This window comes from Gavialis gangeticus, unplaced genomic scaffold (genome assembly GCF_001723915.1).
Source record: "Gavialis gangeticus isolate Ggan-Ray unplaced genomic scaffold, GavGan_comp1, whole genome shotgun sequence".
Lineage (NCBI taxonomy): Eukaryota > Metazoa > Chordata > Crocodylia > Gavialidae > Gavialis > Gavialis gangeticus.
In genome coordinates, this window is record NW_017729034.1 from 16,116,231 (window position 1) to 16,135,871 (window position 19,641).

General features: G+C 46.8%; 1 protein-coding gene across 7 annotated transcripts in view; it reads right to left on the minus strand.

The window, feature by feature from the left end:
- LOC109304674 (rap1 GTPase-activating protein 1-like) overlaps window positions 1-19,641 on the minus strand; it is a 160,124-nt gene that overhangs the window by 38,743 nt on the left and 101,740 nt on the right. For 3 of the 7 annotated variants that reach the window (XM_019527415.1, XM_019527416.1, XM_019527414.1), the window contains 6 exons: window positions 14,322-14,471; window positions 12,109-12,212; window positions 8,406-8,522; window positions 7,936-8,062; window positions 7,666-7,768; window positions 1,290-2,422 (listed from right to left, as the gene is read on the minus strand). In XM_019527415.1, coding sequence (XP_019382960.1) covers window positions 2,127-2,422; window positions 7,666-7,768; window positions 7,936-8,062; window positions 8,406-8,522; window positions 12,109-12,212; window positions 14,322-14,471 — 897 coding nt within the window. In that variant the 3' untranslated portion in view covers window positions 1,290-2,126. Of the gene's footprint in view, window positions 1-1,289; window positions 2,423-7,665; window positions 7,769-7,935; window positions 8,063-8,169; window positions 8,523-12,108; window positions 12,213-14,321; window positions 14,472-19,641 lie in introns of those variants that run through there. The other 4 variants (XM_019527418.1, XM_019527417.1, XM_019527419.1 and 1 more) reach the window with 4 other exon arrangements.

Sequence of the window (19,641 nt, forward strand, 5' to 3'; positions counted from 1 at the left end):
TTCCTTATGTTTAGCTTGAAGTGATTTTCAATCAGCTTGTGCCCATTATTCTTTGTCCTCCTCCAGAGGGCCTTGGTGAATAGATGCTCCCACAAACCCTGATGTACGCCCCTGATATACTTATAGGCTGCAACCAAGTCCCCCCTGAGTCTTCTCTTCTCCAGGCTGAATAATCCCAAGTTCCTCAACCTCTCCTCATACATCTTGGTCTCCAGGCCTGTAATCATGTGTGGCCCTCCTCTGGACTCTCTCTCGAGCTTCTCCACACCCTTCTTGAAGTGTGGTGCCCAGGACTGGACACAGTACTTCAGTTACGGTCTCACCAAGGCAGTCTCTTCATGGCAACCTTTTAAATATTTGAAAACTGCAAGTATATTCCTATTTAATTTCATTTTCTCCAACTTAGATGTATGTAGTTCTCTCACCTTCTTCTCATATGGCTTGTATAACAACCCCTTTATCATCTTTTTTGCTTGCCTCTAGGTCCTTTAAATTTTCTTGATATCCTTTCTAAAATGCAAAACCCAGAATGCCATACAGTACTCTAGACAAGGCCTGATCAGTGCTGAGTAATAGTACTTTACCTCTTGTACCAGTGGTGACGTGTATGGGGTGCACGTGCACCCCCTGAATAGTCGCACTCACCACTTAGGTGATGGGCAGGGGGGGCAGGCGGGAGCACTGGTGTCCCCCCTGCAAGCACCAGGCGATTGCTGCAGCCACTCCCAGAAGCGGCCGCAGCCACTCCTGGAAGCGGTTGCAGAGATCGGCCGCAGCAATCGGCCATTGTGGGATCGGCTGCAGGGGTCCCCTCTGGCAGTGAGATTAGCTGTGGGGGGACTACCCCTGGTTGATGGGATTAGTTGCAGGGGGGGCACATGCCCCCCATGACTAAGGTGACACCAGCTGCCCATGTCTTGTACTTTATATACAATTGTCTTGTTAATGAAAGCTAAAATTGTGTTTTCTTTTTTGTCTTTACTGAATTTCATTTCATTGTCTAGTGCCCAGTAACCTATCAAGATCCTTTTGAATTCTAATTCTGACAGACTCAGAACCACGCCCCTCTGAGACCCCACTTAAAACTTCCTGCCATTCTCACCTTGTTTGATTTATACTTACTCTCTGCTTGCAGTTATTCAGCCAGGGCACATCTACATGCATGCTTTAATGCACAGTAGATTATTCTACTGTGCATTAAAAGGTTGCATAAAAAATTGTGACATTACACTAATGTGCAGTAAAATAGTCTACTGTGCATTAAGTTTCACCAAAAAAGCATGCAAATGCACTACTGTGCATTAGCACAGCATAATGCACGTTAATTTAGTACCTCACATCAGAGGTACTAAATTTAATGCTAATTAGAAAAGGCATATTAATGCATGTACAGCTGCGCCCCAAATATGTATCCATTAGTCCATCTCTGTAGTCTAGGAATATTAAGTTGTAATACTGCATTCAAACCTTTTTAATTAAGTTTTACCTTAAATCAATCGTGCCGAGAGTATATGGATAGGTGTCTTTTTAGTACACGTGTAAATTTAAATAAAGAAACAGTCCATCCCTAATTTTTTTCTTTACATTCCATTCCATTCAAAAAGCCCATTTCTTATATTCATTTACTCTCTGGCTTGACCACATTACATCTAAAACCCCCCTACCTTCTCTAGAAAAGAGTATCTTCCTGTCAGCAGACTCAAATTCTCCCGCAGACTTTTTCTTCCTTCTTTTTCTGATCTCTTGTTTACCACTGTGATGTCACTCAGATCATTAGGCATGATGACATCATAGAGTCCATTAGGATTCTATGGTCAACAAACTCCAGAAGCCTGGAGATTCTCAAAAACGTTTTCCTAAGGTTTGCTTTGAGGAAAAGGTAATCAGGACAAGGAAAAAAAGGAATAAAACATATCTTTGCTCAATCTGGGTACATAGTAGTATGTGAAAAACAAGTTTGCTCTGACTCAGTCAAGTGCCTGAGGTTTCCAGGTTTCCTCTCCATGTTCCATTGCTCCTACTCTGTATCCCTTCTCTCTCTTTGCATCAGTGTTGACCCTTGTCCTCTCTTTCTTACTGGCAACTTGTACACATCATCCTATCAGGCTTTGATGCCTTGAATGGCTTTAGGCAGTATGATCATCACACGAGAGGATGTTTAAGAGAACAGCCCATGGATCCAAGCCACACCACACTCCTCCCTGGCCCATACTTCTTGTATTAGATCTTAGATGAGTAGCTAATTGCCCTGATAATTTCTCTCTTACTACCTTGTTAAGACTCTCCATATCATCTCCTTTTACTGGGTTTTTGTCCAGGTTCTCCTGCTTTTTATTTACACCTCCATCCCATCGTTGAATCTGGTTTAGCAAGTATATATGCAAAGATGTCCTTTTGCATCTCTGCTCAGCAGGTCTTCTTTCTGCAAGGAAGCCAAAGCACTGCAGGTAAAACCATCTGTGCAACCCTGTGTTGACGTATATCTACTTCTGCTTGGACCTTAACCCCTGACAGGTGAGAATACAATCTGAGCTCCTGCCCCTTCATCCTTGCACCCAGCATTCTCTAGTCACATTTGATCTCATCAGGGTCACCCCTTGCAGGAGTATTAGTGCCCATGTGAATGAGCTGTTTGAGGTAGTAGGCAGAGGGCTGGGTGAATATCAGCAAGCCTTTAGAAACATCTCAGGTTCAGGCTCCTGTTAAGCAGCAGACTGCCTCAGACAGCAAGTTCAGTTGGTAGACAGAGGCCTCTGTGCTTTGCATGAGGGTGTTGCCAAACACCATCACTCTTACCTTCATCTTGCAGCTGGTACCCTTAATCCTGCCAGCTTTGGGGGCGCACAGCTTTGCCTCTTCCAATAGCAGAGAAAGCTCAACTCCCTTGCTTCATCTTTTATTTGACTTCATGGTTGGGAGTCAGAAGTGATCAGGTGTCAGCTTCCATCCTCCAAAGCATCCAGTTTCCTTGTTCTTTGATGCCTTTTCTGGCAAGTTCTCTTCCATGATTTTGGATGACTGCTTGTGCATTGTGTCACAAAGGGTGTCATTTTCTGCCTAGTCATCTAAATGGTCAATTTTTGGTCCTTTACATGGCATTTTTGGCATTTATATACCCAGGCGGAATTCTATTCCTTGACACCTAGCCCTGGGCATATGGATGACTACATATGCATTCAGACTGGGTATGCTCAACAGTAGCGCAGGCACACTGCTTTAGACACCTAAAACTAAACTCACTAGAATCTGTGTGATCATGGATTACCATGCTTAGACTCAGGAACCAGAGGTTGGATGAGACTCCCCATCTTCTCCAATCCCATAGCTAAGTGGCTAGGACAGGGGTCTGCAACTTATAGCCCATGGAATTGGGGAGCTTTAGTCGCATTCCTGCACCAGGTAGTTTTCACCATGCCATGGCCAGGTGTCCTAGTGCTGGCCAGCATTGGACCTGATCTGGGGCATTCTGGCCTGCTGCTAGAAAACATTGTCAACTGCTGGGATAGAGCATTCACATGAGAAACAGGAGAACCTGGCTTCTAAGTCCCTTCCTCACCCACAGAGGTGTTTGAACTTGGGTCTTTTTGACTTCACAACACAACACTTCAAGCACTGATTACAGATGAACCTGTTTGGACACTTATCTTGCTGGGATCCTTTGACCCCAGCTGACTTCCTGCCCTTGGGGCAAAGGGCTGGATTCGATGATCTTCCGAGGTCCCTTCTAGCCCTAATGTCTATGAAATCTATTAAATGAAATTACCAAATCCCTTCTCTGGTACTGCTTTTGATAGCAATGAAAGTCCATGATCCACTAGATAATAAGAGGCTCTTATTCTGGGGGATCCTCATACAAAGCCCGAGATCAAGCCAATCTCCCAGAAGGGAGAACTAATGGCAAAGAAGCTTGAATTCCTGGTAGCCTTCCAAAGCTCATGACAGCTCCCAGAAATGAGAGAGAGATTAGGTGCCAAAATCTCCTCTCTGACCACAAACATCACACCTTATTGAGGTTCCTTCTTCCCTCTGCTCCTTAACACCACCCCCCTCAGCTGTCTACTTCTTCGTAGCCTTTGTCCCTTATGCCAGCCACCTTAGTTTCCATACACACAATTCACCGCTAATACCAGCCAAGCTCTGTGGTTCTCTCACAGTTCTTAAAACCAGTCCTCCAGTGTGGCTCCGCTCCTTCCCCTGCATTAACAATAGACCTTTTGGAGCTAACTCCTCTTCCAGGATTCAGTCTGTCATGTACCTCCGGGGGCCTGAACCTTAGCACTCTGTGTATTTCCTCTCCTGCCACATACCTCACATTATCTCTTCTCCACTACTGCTACTAATATCTTGCAAGACAGAAAAGATAGGATCCAAGTATTGCTCCTAGCACTTGGTACTGCACAGAAGGCTACACCACTGTTACTACAGAGATGCTGAAGCCTGATGCCATTCCTTACATTAACACCAATATCAGTGCTGCTATCTATCCTAACAGGTAGGGAAATTTTTGCTTTTTGTTGAGACACTGGTGCCTAGAGCTCCATCCCCAGATAAAGTATTTGCCTTTGTAGTCCCAGTGTTCAGTTCTCCATCTTTTCCTTCCAACTCCTGTCTCCTTATCCCAGCTTGCTGTCCAAGTCCCAATCTCCTCACCCACTGACTCTTAACGTATAGAGCAGTGGTGGGCACCCTTTTTGTCAAGTGTGCTACAGGCATACTAATCAGCATGGCTACACTGCAGTAACTGCTGTGACTGTGATTCTAGTGCAGGATGCAAAATCTGCTAAAGAAAATGGAGAAGTCCTCCAGTTCTTCATCCACATTGAGTTCTGTGCTACTGTAGCTAGATTGATATTGATATGGAGATAGCTTATTTAAATCTAGCTTTGGTCTATGTGACAATGACTGCAGTTATTGAAGTAGAGACATACCCCACCCCCCCAAGGAAAACATACTAAATGGGAATGACAGATGAAAATGGAAGGTGGGTAAGATTGGATGACACGTCCAATAAAATTATTTTCAGTTGCTTATCACTTTCCAGATATTTGAGCTAATATTTTCCATACAGGGGCCACGTCTACAGGAGATGCTGACTGCACAGTAGCCTGATACTATTGTGCAGTAGCATTATGTGAGACAAAATGTGATGCAACGCTACTGCGCAGTAATATTAGGCTAGTGCACAGCAGCATCTCAAAAAAGGTGTTCTCAGGCACTACTGCACAACTCAGGTTACTGTACAGTCATTTTATTAGACCAAACAAAATAATTAGGAAAATTCTTCTTTGCAGGTTTTCAGGTACATGCACACTTCTTCAAGCAGAGGGAGCATCCAAGACCTTGTAGAGCACTGTATTCATTTCCAAATATGAATTTGGTCATCTATGGACATGTCTACACGAGATGCTTTACTGCACAGTAGACCAATTTACTGCATGGTAGGCATCACCATCCACACATGCAGATGCTTACTCTGGAGTAAATTGGTCTACTCCTCAGTTAATTTGCTATCTGCAAATGCAGATAGGAAATTAACTGAAGACTAGTTACCGCACAGTAACACACGTGTAGATGGACAACCAGAAGCAAATTTGCTCCTGGTCAGCCAGGCAGCAGGGGCCAGGAGATTGCTCCCTGCTCCCAAGAGCTGCCTCCTGCCATGGCAGGCTCTGATGGTGGAGCCTGGGCTGGGACAATGTCCCCCTGCCCTGGCAGCAGGGAACTTCTGGCCCCAGCTCTGATTGGAGCAGCATCTGGGAAATTGCTCCTTGCCCCTGGGAGCTGCCTGCTGCTGAGGAGGGCTCCAACGGCAGAGCTTGGGAGATTTCAGTATTGGTTGGAATGTGTGTGACCACCTTATTTATACTAACAACTTATGCTAATGCCTATGACCACTCTTTCACACTTTGGTGCCCTTCCTTCTTGGGCCACTTTCTTATTTTCCAGACTAAGTCCTATTCAATGCTTATCCTCAGTGTGGAGATTTTTCAGAATTCTCCCAATCCTGAGTTCCTAAAGCTCTTATAAGTTGGACCAGCCCTGATCCCAACTGGCTATTTCCTCACTTATTCAAGTGCAGCCCATCCCTGGACAGAAGCTCTTTATGTGTAAATGCCTGTCAGAGGTCATGCATCCCAAAACCATAAACCATTCATTTATCTTCATTATCTTGTTATGCTTTCTCTCTCCTCTTGAGCAGGAAAGAATCCTACTGAGGATAACTTGAGCTTCTAGGTTTTCTAAGGGTCTTCCCCAGCCTAGTATCGTTGTTCTTTATCTTTGTCAGCAAATATCCAGTTATATCATTTCTTTTCACATAAAGACGAATTAACAGCTTCTTCCCTGCTCCCATTAGTATCTTCTTCAGCCTTAGGTTTGTGTCCCATATCTTCATTCCTGATAAACAGCACACCCTTCTGTTTCCCAGGTCATTTCTTGTAACTGGTCCTTGTAGCTCCTTTAGAAGAGAATCCATAACAGATTGATCTAGTTCTGGGCACTGCACTTCAAAAAAGATGTGGAGAATCTTGAAAGGGTCCAGAGAAGGGCCACAAAAATGATTAAGGGCTGGGAGGACAAACCTTATGAGGAAAGACTAAGGGATCTGAGACTGTTCATCCTGGGGAAGAGAAGACTTGGAGGGTACTTGGTGGCCACCTATAAGTATCTAAGGAGTGAATATCAGGAGCTGGGAGAAAAACTGTTCACTAGGGTGCCCCAGGGGAGGACAAGGAGCAATGGCCATAAACTGTTAGAGGATGGTGTCTGGTTGGATGCAAGGAAGAACTTCTTTACAGTAAGGGTGACCAGAATCTGGAATAGACTTCCCAAGGAGATGGTGCAGTCCCCGACCTTGGAAGTCTTCAAGAGGAGACTGAATACACACCTGGTTTGGATCACTTGATTTCAGCAGTGTTGCTGCCCACAGCAGGGGGTTGGACTCAATGATCTGTCAGGGTCCTTTTCAGCCCTTAATTTCCACGATTCTATGATACCCAAAGAACTTTGTCTACCTATGTCCTTAGACCAACATGGCTATAACCAACACCCCTGCGCAGTCATTTAGTACCTGTTTATACAACTACTAAATAAATGTGCATTTGTCACTGTGCAGTAGCCCCTTGTGTAGATGCAGCCTGGATGTTTAATTCAGGCTGAATTTTAAGAAAACCTCAACCAAAATGATACAGCAATTTCTAAAGAAAACAAAAAACTATGGAAAAGTGTGTCGCTCTATCCAGAGTCTAAAACTGGAAAGGTGAACAGAGAAACTGTGACTGGGAGAGGGTGAGCAGATGGGACCTTTGGGGCCAGGAAACTGGGATTCTCTAAAAGAGGAGGCTGAGGAGGCATAAATGGCACATGAGCCCCTATACTCAGTAAAGGGAGGTGCTGGACTGGAGGCAGGGGCTACAGACTTCCATGTGGCCAGAGGCTCAATCTGTAGCAACCCTCTCTCTCTCCAGTATGTATCCAGGCTTTTACACCCCGCATATCCTATTAGGATCTGAAGGTTGAGACATTCACTGAAATATATCCATCATAACTACCTCCCTGCCCACTTCTCTAGTGTCCCTCACTGGTGTGATTCTCCTTTCCAGCTCTCCGTTCCTTTGTTACTGAACTTCATCTCTCTGTTGCCCTCCCATTCTAGCACGGTTTTACCTGGTGAACTGCCACTGCTGGGTGTACAGACAATGTCATCCAGCCACACACTCTGAACCAAGGAATCCCGCTTCTGAGGGCCCGAGACAGAGCACATCAGCTCCTAAACAGGATAGAAAAGAGGTGTTTTAAAAATGCATTTTGTAATCATTAGTACTAAGAATGGGGAAGCTCTAGGGGAGGGGTAAGTCTAGAATTTGGTGTGAGCAGGAGATGGAGACCCTGAGTATGAAGGGAAGGGAATCTGAATTTTAGAGGTTATATACTCACCGTCTCGTTCTCCTCTTCCTCAGATGTTTCATTTTCCCTCACTCCACTACAACAGCTGCTCACATTGGAAGAGGAGCGCGAGAGTGGCTGCATCACACAATATCCTGAGCTTTGATTGGAGAGGGTTCTATGGAACCGAAGCCCCAGAGTTATCATCATTGTGATATGCAGACCTCATTTAGCATCATTCACCCAAGATTACTCAAGAATTGCACAGACATTAACAGCCTCACACCACTTGTGATGTGACTTTATTACAATAATACAGGAAATGACTCATTCACAGGCAGTTTCAGGTAGGAATAGAACACAAGATATATGCCTTCTGTTTCCTGCCTGCACCAATTCAGATGACATTTTTTCCATTCAAGGTAACAGTGTAAGAGAACTAAGAAAGCAAGATACTTGCAAAGCACAAGTCTCTGCCAGGGGCAACAAGTGCGTGTCCTGAAAGGTGATTTTAGACTCACTTGCTCTTCCTATTTGGGAATTCTGGGGAACTGGGACTGGAGGATCCATCAGACTTCAGGTCAAGTAAAGGTCCTGGACTATCAACCACCTTCTGGATCCCCTCAGCAACATCCTTACTGGAATGAAATTAAAAACAAGGGCCAGGAGTCACAATCATGAAATCTAATGCTCTCTACACTGCAAAATGCAGAGATCTTTCAGCAACACAGAGATGGAAAACAGGCAGGAACATTACAGAACAGGACAGTCTTCTTAAAAGTGACCTGCAAAGATAAAATGTATTGGGACTAGTCCCTTTTAGGGTTCTTTATAATGAATAAAAAGCCATGAATTGGATTTAAAAAAAAACCCCTCTATTTTTGGGCACTGCACTTCAAGAAAAGAGTGCTGATGATCCTGCCTTGAGCAGGAGGTTAGATTAGATGACCTCCTGAGGTCCCTTCCAGCCCTGTTTTATTATGATTGGAACATTAAAGATTCCAAAGTTGTGACATCTGATTGAGTGTGTCCTTGGTTTTCTCTTTAAAATTAGTTAACCTTCTTTCATTTTGGTTGATAGCTATTTAACTAAGACACTTGTGAGAGAAGCTCACAGTATAGGCCATTTAGTATTGTGACTTCTTTAATTGTGGCTTAAAAAAACTCCCAGTCCCAATCTCAGGGTCATCTACGGTGAACACCCATCCCTAATTGAATGGGACAGTCCCAGAATGGGAGCCTCGAGTTCTGGTCCTGGGCTGCATGACCCTGGGACAGCTTTCGTCTAGGATTCACAGCATCATGCAGGGATCCAGGTTTCCCCTTGCAGGCTGGCACACATGCACGTGGCCGGAAATACAGCTGGGCAGTGTGGAGAGCAGCTCCTTGCAGGAAAGTCTATGGTGGGAGGGGACATAGGAAGAGCATGGGGCAGGGGGTGGGATGCAAATCTAGGCCCTCATGGTTAGGGAGTGAGTGGGGCAGGGGCTGGGCGTGCTGACTAGCGAGGGCAGTGGATGGGGCCAGGGGCCTGGGAGTGGAGCAGAGCAGACCCATGGGTGGCTCATCCAGGGGGTGCGGGCCATGGGGGTGGGTAGCTGCCTGCCACTGTGCATACCTTGTGCCCCCTAGATTTGTGTGGAGGGTAGGGGTGGATGCAGGCTGCATGCTATGAGCTCTTGGGGCTCCCTCCCCTCCTACCCTCCCCCAGGAGTCCCATGCCACCATGATGAGGCACCCCCTGCCTCCCCGGCAGCAGCAGGAGTGACGGTGACAGCAAGTTGTGCCCCCCACTGCTGCCAGGTAGGCAGGTGCCATGGTGGCACAGGGCTCCTGAGGAGAGGGCAGCAAAGCAGAGAGCCCCAAGCCCACAGTGGGCACCCGCATCCATCCCCGCGCTGCTCAGCTCTGCTCCAGCTGTTCTGCCGGCAGGTGGGGGTGGTGGGGGTGAAGAGGTAGGTATGTGTCCCACCTTTATATTCTAAAAAGGTAGTCACACTAGGTTCAGCCAAAGAGGCATCCAAAAGCATGGAAGTCTAAGCTTGGGATTCATGATATATATATCTATATCTATATATCTATATCTATATATAGAGACTTTCTATATAAGAGAAGCAAAAGGTAAGCTTCAAAAAAACTGAGTACTGTAATAGTTTTTGGTTTATATGTTCTGTTAAAGAGAACTTGCTTCTCAATATCTAATCCTTCTCAAAAGAAAACTTACATTCTCTTAAATTAAAATAAGACTGAGCATCTTCCTTAGGTAAAGGCCTAAAAGGGAGGGTAAGGGTAGTAGGAGAGGTTAAAAAGGCATAGGCCCTGTTCCTTGTGACAATGCTGCTGTTCTTATGATGGGTAAGTAAGGTTTTCTCCTCTTCCATATTGACACTATAGGCTGGTTCTTGGATTTCATGGAACAACCGGAAAAATTTCATGTTAGTTGCAGAGTAGTTAAGGCATTGGGCTTTGAGTTTAGAACACACTTGACAACTGAAGTGCAGTATGTCATGAAGGGGTATAAATGGCTTCTACTGCTTAGGTTACAACTTTTCAATGCTTATAACTCAGTCAAATTAAATCCAGCTGCTGCTCCTGGGACAAAGCCACATGATGCTCCTCACTGAGTGCATCTATACATGAAAATAACACAACACAATAAACTCCAGAGCAGTTTGAGCTACAGTCAACTGCTCCTAGACACAGTGTCTACACATACACCTCGGACAGCAGCAGTTTGAGCCAGGGTGGAGCTGCCCTGGGCTAGCAGCAGACTCATGGGGTTAGCCCTGGGCTGGCTGGGGTACAAGAATACTAAAGTACTGAGCTGTGTGCCAGGCAGGCCCCACACTTTTGCACCCTCATACTCCAGCTAGCTCATGTCACCATCTACACATGCATTTCATCACACTTAATTACTGTGCCATAAGTTAGTACTGTCTCTGACTGACAGTACTATTTTATGGCAGAGTTAATTAATTTACTGTGCCCTAATACCAGCACACATGTAAACAGTGACACTTTACTACATACCTAATTAGTCGACTTCAGTAAAATGCATATGTAGATGCACCCAATGAGACCTCTTTTTAGTCTGCAACTCCCAAGCCTCAGGCATTGTGCTTAAAGTCCATCTGCTTAAAGCCATCAAGAGAAAAATGACACAATCACTTCTTTAGAAGGCCAAAAGATTATCCACTTTCTCTTTTTCTTCCATTCTCCTCTACTTGAAAACAGCTTAAAGGTTGCTTTCTTTTTTACAATGCATGTTTAACAGGAGGAGCAGCTATCCTGAATTATCCTGTATTTTCTCCTAGGGCGCAAACAGAAGTTGTATTTGTTAAGCAACCAGCCCCTTGAAAGCACTGTACAGCCATGCCATGACACAGGTGCATGGCTGCAGAGTGCTTTAAAAGTGGCTGATTGCACAACAAATTAACCCTCATCAAGTGACAGATCATAGGAGGGCACTCCACTTTGGAGCACCTGAGGGAACTTCTGTTCCCTAGGGTCAATCTGTTGTGACTGGGGCTAGGCTGCTGCAGTCCCACCCTGCCTCCAGTGCTGTCTGCAGGAAAGGATGGGGGAGCGCAGAGGGGGAGTGAGTTGTGGGCTGCGGTTTGCCTGCTAACTGAGCTGGGCTGGGGGTGGATTGGAGCTCCCTTGCCTCATGCCCCCCCCAACTCTCTCCCCTCCAGCTCAGGCTGGGCAAACCCCAGCCCGAAGCTTGCTCCCCCTCCCTTTTCCTGGGGTGGGGGGAAGAGCTAGGGGGGAGGGGCTGCAGGCAGGTTCCTTGGGCTTGATCAGCTCCAAAGTGGAGCTTGATCCCCACTCCCTGCCCCACACCCAACAGGCAAACATCTGTTGGGTCAGGGTGGCTGCTCTAACTCATGGCACTTCATGTAATGCACCATGAGTCAGAGTGGGGGCCTACACATCTGTCAGAGCCCTTAGACAAAGGGCTTGTCTTCTATTGTCCACTGCCTTTCATTTACTCTATCTCTCCCTTCACAGTCCTCCTGTTGGCTCTTTCCATTTCTGTTTCCCATTAGTTCCCCAGTTTCCCATGTCAGTTCACTCCCATTCCAGTTCTCTGGTTCCACCTCTCCTTTATCATTCTCATTTTGTCTCCCCTTTCTCATTTTGCCTAATTTTTCCTCAATACTACCTTGATCATGTTACCCTTGTCTAATTTTCCTGGCCCCTCCCTGCTTCCATGGGTTATACCTCTTCTCCTCCTGGATGTTCTCAATGCCAATAGCACTGCTGCGTCGACTGTGGAAACGGCTGCCTCGGGTACGTGATGGACTCCTTCCAGGTAGGGCAAAAGACTAGAGAAAAGGTGAAGAAAGAAGTGATAGAAAGGGAAAAGGAGAACAGGAGAGGCAAAGTTGCAGAGAGCTGGAAACTGAGAGGTAGTTTCTGGCCTGAATCCCTGAGCCTCCTCTACATTTCCTCTCCTGTGTGATCACACTGTCCAGAGCAACCCAAGGCATCAGAGCCTGATGGGATGATGCACACAAGCTGTCAGTAAGAAAGAGGGGGGAGAGATCAACATAGTTGCAAAGAGAGAGAAGGGATATGGCATGGGAGCAATGGAAAGACAGATAGAGAAGTTACAGTAGCTGAAAGACAGAGAGAGAGAGACAGAGAGAGAGAGAGAGAAGAGATGCAGCGAGTTTGGAAGGCGGGGATAAATGTACATTTGAAGAAATGACTCAGGCACAAAGAGGGAGATTCAGACAAGACAGAGAGATGAAGAGGCAACAGACCCAGTTCATCATCGACTTATGTACTGCTTGGCCTGAAATGTCTGTAAAGCTGGGAAAATTGTCCCCTGGATAATTTCCCCAAGTGAAAGGGTCCTTCCTGGCTGACCCAGAACTGGTGTCCTTGACTGTATGCAGCCCTCTATAGTAGTGGTACTCAACCTTCCCCACCCCACCCCACACAGGCCAGATGGGTAATGCCCCATTTGCCCACGGGTCAGATCCAAGCAGTGGTCCCCATCCAGCACCTGGGGTGGGTGTGGTGGGCATCACTCAGCCATGTGGAGGGGGGCAAGGGTCAGCCCAGTCCCAAGACAGGCCTACAGGGAAAAGGGAGCATGGCTTGGCTCTGCAGGGGAAAGGGGACATGCCTGGGCCCTACAGCGGGGGGGCAGAGGGAAGAAGGAGAAAAGGGGGTGTGGCCTGGTCCCAATTCAGATGCAGAGGGAGGGGGTGTAGTCCAGCCCCATGGAGGAAGTGAGCGCAACTCAACTCCAATGGGCTGTGCAGGGCTTAGGGCTTGGGAATTTGGTGCGGCAGGAAAGGCAACCATATTAATGACCACTGCTCCCTTGCCACCAAATTTCCAAAACTGGGGGGAGCCCCATGGGCTGGATGCCAAGGCTCTTCAGGCTGTATTTGGCCAGTGGGCCGGAGGTGGAGCACCCATGCTCTATAGCAAGAACCATGGGCAACTGGTGCCTCCTAGCTCTGTGGGGCACCAGTGGCCAATCGCCGCAGGAGGGGGTGTCCCCCAGCAAGCGATCACAGACCGGGGGTGGGGGGAGTCCCCCAGCATCTGATCGTCAACCCTGGAAGCGCTAGCAGCAAACTGGAAGTGCAGCCGGTGCTTCTTGGGGGGGCAAAGGCCAGCACTCCCCACTCCCCCCTGTACCCCACCTTTGCCAGAACCAAAGGTAGCCAGGTATAACCATATTTTCCAAATGAGAAACCATAATCCTCTTGTGGCAATACATTTTAGGCTTACAATATACTCATTTGTAACATAAACGTGAACTTTCTGTGCAAACCAATTAAGTCTACTGACCCCACAGGAACATTCACATATTTCTGAGTGGAAGATTTTACCAGTAATGAGTTTATAATGTGACACTGCCCAAGGGTCATTTACAGTCACATCAAGTAAAAGAATGGGCTTCGTAGTGCCTTGTTCAACTTTTCTCTTACTGCAAACACTTTTCATCTCAGAGCATTTGGTCCACTGAATGATTTATGTTGTTGTACTAAGGAATATCTTGAATAGATGTTTTGTAGTTATAAGAAAGTAACCAGTTTGACTGATAAAACTAAAAACTTGGATTTTTTTGGTATCCTGAAGTTCTTAGTTCTCTTAATACCTTCTTAAAGTTAGAGCAACCCTCAGTCCTATGACTAGTCCAGGGTAATGGAGGCATAAGAGTGATGTAAAGCTGTCTTTGCCCTTCTTCCTATGCTCTACACAAATCCCAGCTCCAGTATATATATGAATGTGATACAGAAAGAAATCACAGACAAAAAAGACAGACACAGAGAAAAAAAGATGCATGCAGAATAACAGTGACACAATAAGTCTGCCCCCCTGCAAAAATCCACTGGTGGGGAAAGAGGGATGAATGTATGGATGAAACAGAGGTGTTGGGCCTCTTCCCACAGCCCACCCTAGTACCTTACCGCAGCAATAGCCTTGGGGCCCTCGGCGACACTCTGGTTGAGGGCAAGGCCAGCTGTACCCGGGCGGTTTGGTGGGGTTGCTGGCTGCTGTTGTTTCCTCATGGCCATACCCATAGTATCCAGGCTCTGGCTGCGGCCCCGGATCACCCGCTGGACAAAATGGAGACAGGGAGGCAGACGAAGAGAGATATGTGGACATACACACACACACACACACGCACACACACAAGGAGAGTATGAAAAATGCCACAAGGAGGGCAGAAGTGGATGGGGTCAAAGCAATACCACAGAAATCCTCCCTGCTAACTACAATTCAGCAACATTCATAAGACAGGTCTGTTTGGTCCCAGTTGATGTATATGCCCCAGGGCCAGCAAAATCTTGTTTCCCACAGCAGCTTCTTTCTCAGTTAACCCAGTCCTCATGTGACAGGAAGAGATTCCCCACCAAATAAATACCACAACTTTTCTGATAAGCCAGCATCCTCTCATACTACATACTACTCAGTGCAACATAAGGGACTAACCTCTTCCACCTCCACTATAAATCTTTGTCTTGGGCCTAAATATTGGCTACAAATAAGAAGTTACCAACCCTGGCGATCTTCAAAAAGCGTCTTGATGTCCATCTAGCTGGGGTCATCTGAGCCCAGCAGTCTTTCCCACCCAAGTGCAGAGGGGCTGGACCCGATGATCTGTAAGGTCCCTTCCAGCCCCTAACAACCGTGAAGCTATGAACCAAAACCTCTCTACTCTGAAAAAAGTAGACATTTCCCATAACATTTCTCCTTTTCCAACCTCTAACACAAGTCATCTCAGCATAATAACAGAGGCACAGCAACTGAAAATAGAAGGAAGAAGAGATTTCTGAATAGATTAAAAGTATTGAGCTGAGTGTGAAATCTTCTGTTTACAGACAGAATAGCCGTAGCAGTTTTATAGTACTTAGGGTCGGAAGGGACCTAAACAGATCATCAGGTTCGAGCCCCTGCCCCAGGCAGGAATGCGTGCCAGGATCATATCAGGTTGTGGCAGTTTAAATCTATGATATGTGCATACCCAGATTCTGCCCACGTGCCTCAGCCCTAAATGTGCCAACCACTCCAACAGGTACATGCAGAGGTAGTCTATTCAGTCCTCAGCAGTTCAGCTTATAAAACAAGGTGGCTGACTTCTCATCAGTCATTGGTCACAAGGAATAAGGACACCAGAAGCTAGCCAAAAGGCCAACTCACAAGGGAATCTGAGTGGGAGCTTATGGGGACAGCTTTCCCATCTGTGTTTCAGTTGTTTCTTTCTCTTTTGTTTTTGATGCAGAATATAAGTAGTAGGGGTATGCCAAGCAGGCAGTATTTGATTCAGATTTGGCCTGATCCGTGGGACAGTGATGCAATTCACTGATTCAGATCACTGTCCCGATTTGACTTGACCGAATCTGAAGATTCGATTCTGTTTCAGAGAATCAGTGATTTGACCATAGACACAGCTTTATGTTTTTTCTACGTACCTCGAGGTACCAGGCGCTGTTTGTGAATGCTGAGATGGTGGGGTGGATGGAGCATCCCATGGGAGCACAAGGGTGTCCCCTGTGCGCTTCGTGGCAGACCCAGAAGTGGACCAGAAGTACTTCCGGTCCACTTCTGGGTCCACCACCAAACACGCGGGGGACCCCCCCGCACTTCCCTGATTCAGCGATCAGTCGCAGAGGGACCTTGGGTGCTCCTCCAGACCCAGGAGGCACTAGTAGCCGAACCGGGGGTTGGCAGAGGGGTCCCCCATGAGCTCCATGGCAGACCTAGAAGTGGACTGGAAGTACTTCTGGTCCACTTCCAGGTCTACCACTGAGTGCATGGAGGATCCCCCCACACTTCCATGGGATGCTCCATCCGCCACACCATCAGCGTTCATGAGCCATGCCTGGTACCTCAAGGTACACAGAAAAAACATATAAACCTGTGTCTATGCCTGAATCTCTCCAAATCGATTCGGAGGCATCCAATTCGATTCGGAGAGGTTAATAGGTCTCCTGATTCAATTCAGAGATTCAGCCACCAAATCGGGACGAATCTCCTCCAAATTGAATCAGTGACCAAAGCTTCGCACACCCCTAGTAAGTAGTGTAAGGGAAGAAAAGGGTTTTTTTGCTCTATGAGGCACCAAGAAAGTGCCATAATGGATGGAAGACACTGTAATGCAAAAATCACTGCCACTGCCTGTTCCTGAATGAGCTCTGTGTAAATGCATCTAAGTTTTCCAAAGCGTATTAGCACTACATTGATATATGTGTTTGGAAAAGAATCCACAAGATGGGAATCTTGAAGATGCTGAAGTTATTGTGGGGCTGGAGTGGAACCAATTACTCGCTGTAACAGGAGCTTTTTCAGACGAACTGCTGATATACATATTCTCTCTTGCTCAGCCCCTGAAGTCTTTGACCACAGACTATTTTTGCCTGTGGAATGTGCTCTAGTCCCAACTCCAGATGGCCTCTGTACACCAAGGGATTCAAAGGCAGTGTGCACTTCCTGCCTTACAGTTCCCTCATTACAAGGGAGTCTCTATAACTCATGAGTTTGAGGAAGAGAGGAAGGAGGTTTAAGTTCAAATGTTTATATGGATAATGCGTCTCAAAGAGCTCAGGTAACTTCCTTTTCTTCTTTGAATATTTGTCCATCTACAAATTCTCAAAGTGAGTGGTTCCAAAGCAGTTCCTATATATATCTGAAAGTATGTCTTGGAGTCCCATAGGTGAACAGAAATCTGAAGGACCACCCTGCCAAATGCAGCATCTACTTTAAAGGATTTCCTAATGGCGTAGTGGTTTGCAAAGGTATGGGCAGAGCTTCAGATGTCAGCAATTAAAACACTGCAAAGGGAGCCTGAAGAGGTGACCTGAAGTCTGGTGGAATGGGAACATATAATCAAGGGCAGGTCTCTTTGGCAATTTCATAGCACAACTTCATTTAGTTTAATACCAAGCCAGGTATTCTCTGGGCTATTATCTAAGCCTTTAGATCTTTCAGCTACAGCAAAAAGGGGGGAGGAATTTAGGAAATAATTTAGTCCTATGCAAGCAGTAAATCAGTACTCTTTTAACATCAAGGGGCCACAGAGAAAACCCCTCTTGGGAGGTACTAGACACTGGGGAAAAAGTTGGTAAGAATACTTGATGACTCCAGGGGAATTTAGTGACAACTGTAAGCAGGAACTTTGGGTGGGTCCTGAGAACTACTTTATTTGGATAAAAGGCAGTTCACAGAGGATTTTCATAAAAGCCTGGAACTTACCAAGTTTCAGGGGTGTAGGTTGTAGCTGTGTTGGTCTAAGGACATAGTCAGACAAGGTTCTTTGGGTAAATCTGATATGTTTTATTACACCAGCTCACATAATTGGAAAATTTCTTCTTTGCAAGCTTTCAGGTACAAATACCCTTCGTCAGGCTGAGAAAACAACCAACCATCCCTTCCCCCCAGACTGGGGGCTGGTTCTCCCAGCCAGACCCCAGCCTTGTGGGCCCTACCCTGCAGTCCCATTGATGGAGGGGCCTCGCTTCCAGGTCCCAGGGAAGGAAATGTGTAAGCAGCAGTTTTAAACTTTGCACCAAAGATGGGTGCGTTTAAAACTATGGCTTTCACTTCTCTGCTGAGGATCCCAGGGCCAGGGCCCCAAATGGTACAGGCCCCTGGGCTCATGCCCAGCTGGCCAGCGTATTAATCTGCCTATGCTTGAATGCCATCTTCATAAATAGCTGTTTAACAGTGCTAAGCCCCAAGGGTAGCTGTGATGCCCAGTGGTGGCTCTGTGGCTCCTGCTGATATCTGGCTCTAGGGTCTTTCCCTTCACTTCTACCTGCCACACTTTGATATTCTTAAATTTGAAAGGGGAAGCAGTCCATGGATCCTACAGTGAGCCCTAATCTGTCTTCCTGTCAGCATATCCCTTTCACTAAATTGGCTCTCCTGGACCATACCTGCCCACCCCCCCAGGCACCTGTTGCCTTTTGGGCTAATTTCTTGGCCTCCCACCTTCCCTATAACCATGTCCATGCCTCACAGATGTTACCAATCAAGCAGTTCGGTGGGTACTTGGCCCCAGTCTCATCTCCCACCTCAGTGGGCTTCTCCATCCCTTGTGTGACTCAGCTCCTTTTGGGCTGTGGGCTCCTGGCTGTAGTCGCTGCCCCTCTTGGGTGCTATGATTCTTGACTCTGACTCCACCCCTCTTGGACATTGGGTCCTTGGCCCTGTCTCTTTCTCTTACTCTCTTGCTGGAGTCTGGGTCTTGGACCTAGTTCTGACCCTCTTGGGCTACACTGCAGCTTGGGGCCCTGCCCTGGCAGGCCCATGCCTCACACCACTCTGGGACCTCCTACCTCCCCTATCAATTCCAACCTGGTCCACACATATAACTGTAACAGAAAAATAATCCCCCTGGCTATAACACAAATGCCTCACCTGGTCCAAACCCAAACATCAGCTCCTCAGCTGATTTCCAAAGCTTTCCCCTTCCCTAAGCCCTATGCTGCTGCCAGCTAGCAGCATTTTACCTGTCTGCCCAGGGTAGCAGCAGTATCTCTTGGAAGCTCCTCTGCATCCCCCTGCTCTGGAGCTCTTTCCTCTGCAGTCTTTTAGGTAAGCTAGGTTCTGCAATAGGCACTCATAGTCTCCGGGCAGCTAGCTGCCTGTACTCTTGCAGCCAGCATATTCTGTGCTGTGTTCTTTTGACTGGCTGCAGGTGTTCCCCTTTCCCTTAATGTGCAGCTCCATGCCTAGGCAGCTGTGTTTCTTTGCTGCCTACTCTCTTTCAGCTAGCCTCGCTATTCAGCTGCCTGGGATCTATCTGCAACATGGTATTTTAAATAGAAAGAATGAGCCCTAGGCTCCCTGTTACAAGCTGGAACAAAGGACATGTTGCCAGTGGCTCAAAAGGTGAGGTCATGGAAGTCATGAGGATCAGATTCAGGATCCACTATTGCACAGGGTCCCTAATGAAGGTACACCTTAGCTAACCCTCGACTATAAGGCCTGTAACAGAAACAGAACCTGCCGGGTATGAAGCATGTGGTATATGGAGTGTACCTTTATGGGGCCTGCGGTGGAACAGTCCAATTTTCCCCCGGGGGTTCTCCCTGCAAGCTGTGAATGTGTGTTGTCAAATCCCATTTCCCAATAAAGATAAAGCTGTTTATCATCCCACCGGTCTCTGCTTAATGGTGACTCAAGGACAGAACCCCAGGGGCATGGAGGTCTGAATGAGTACCCCATCCCTGGAACCCAAGGGCCTAGGAAAGCCATTATATGGTGTCAGAAGTGACCCATCAC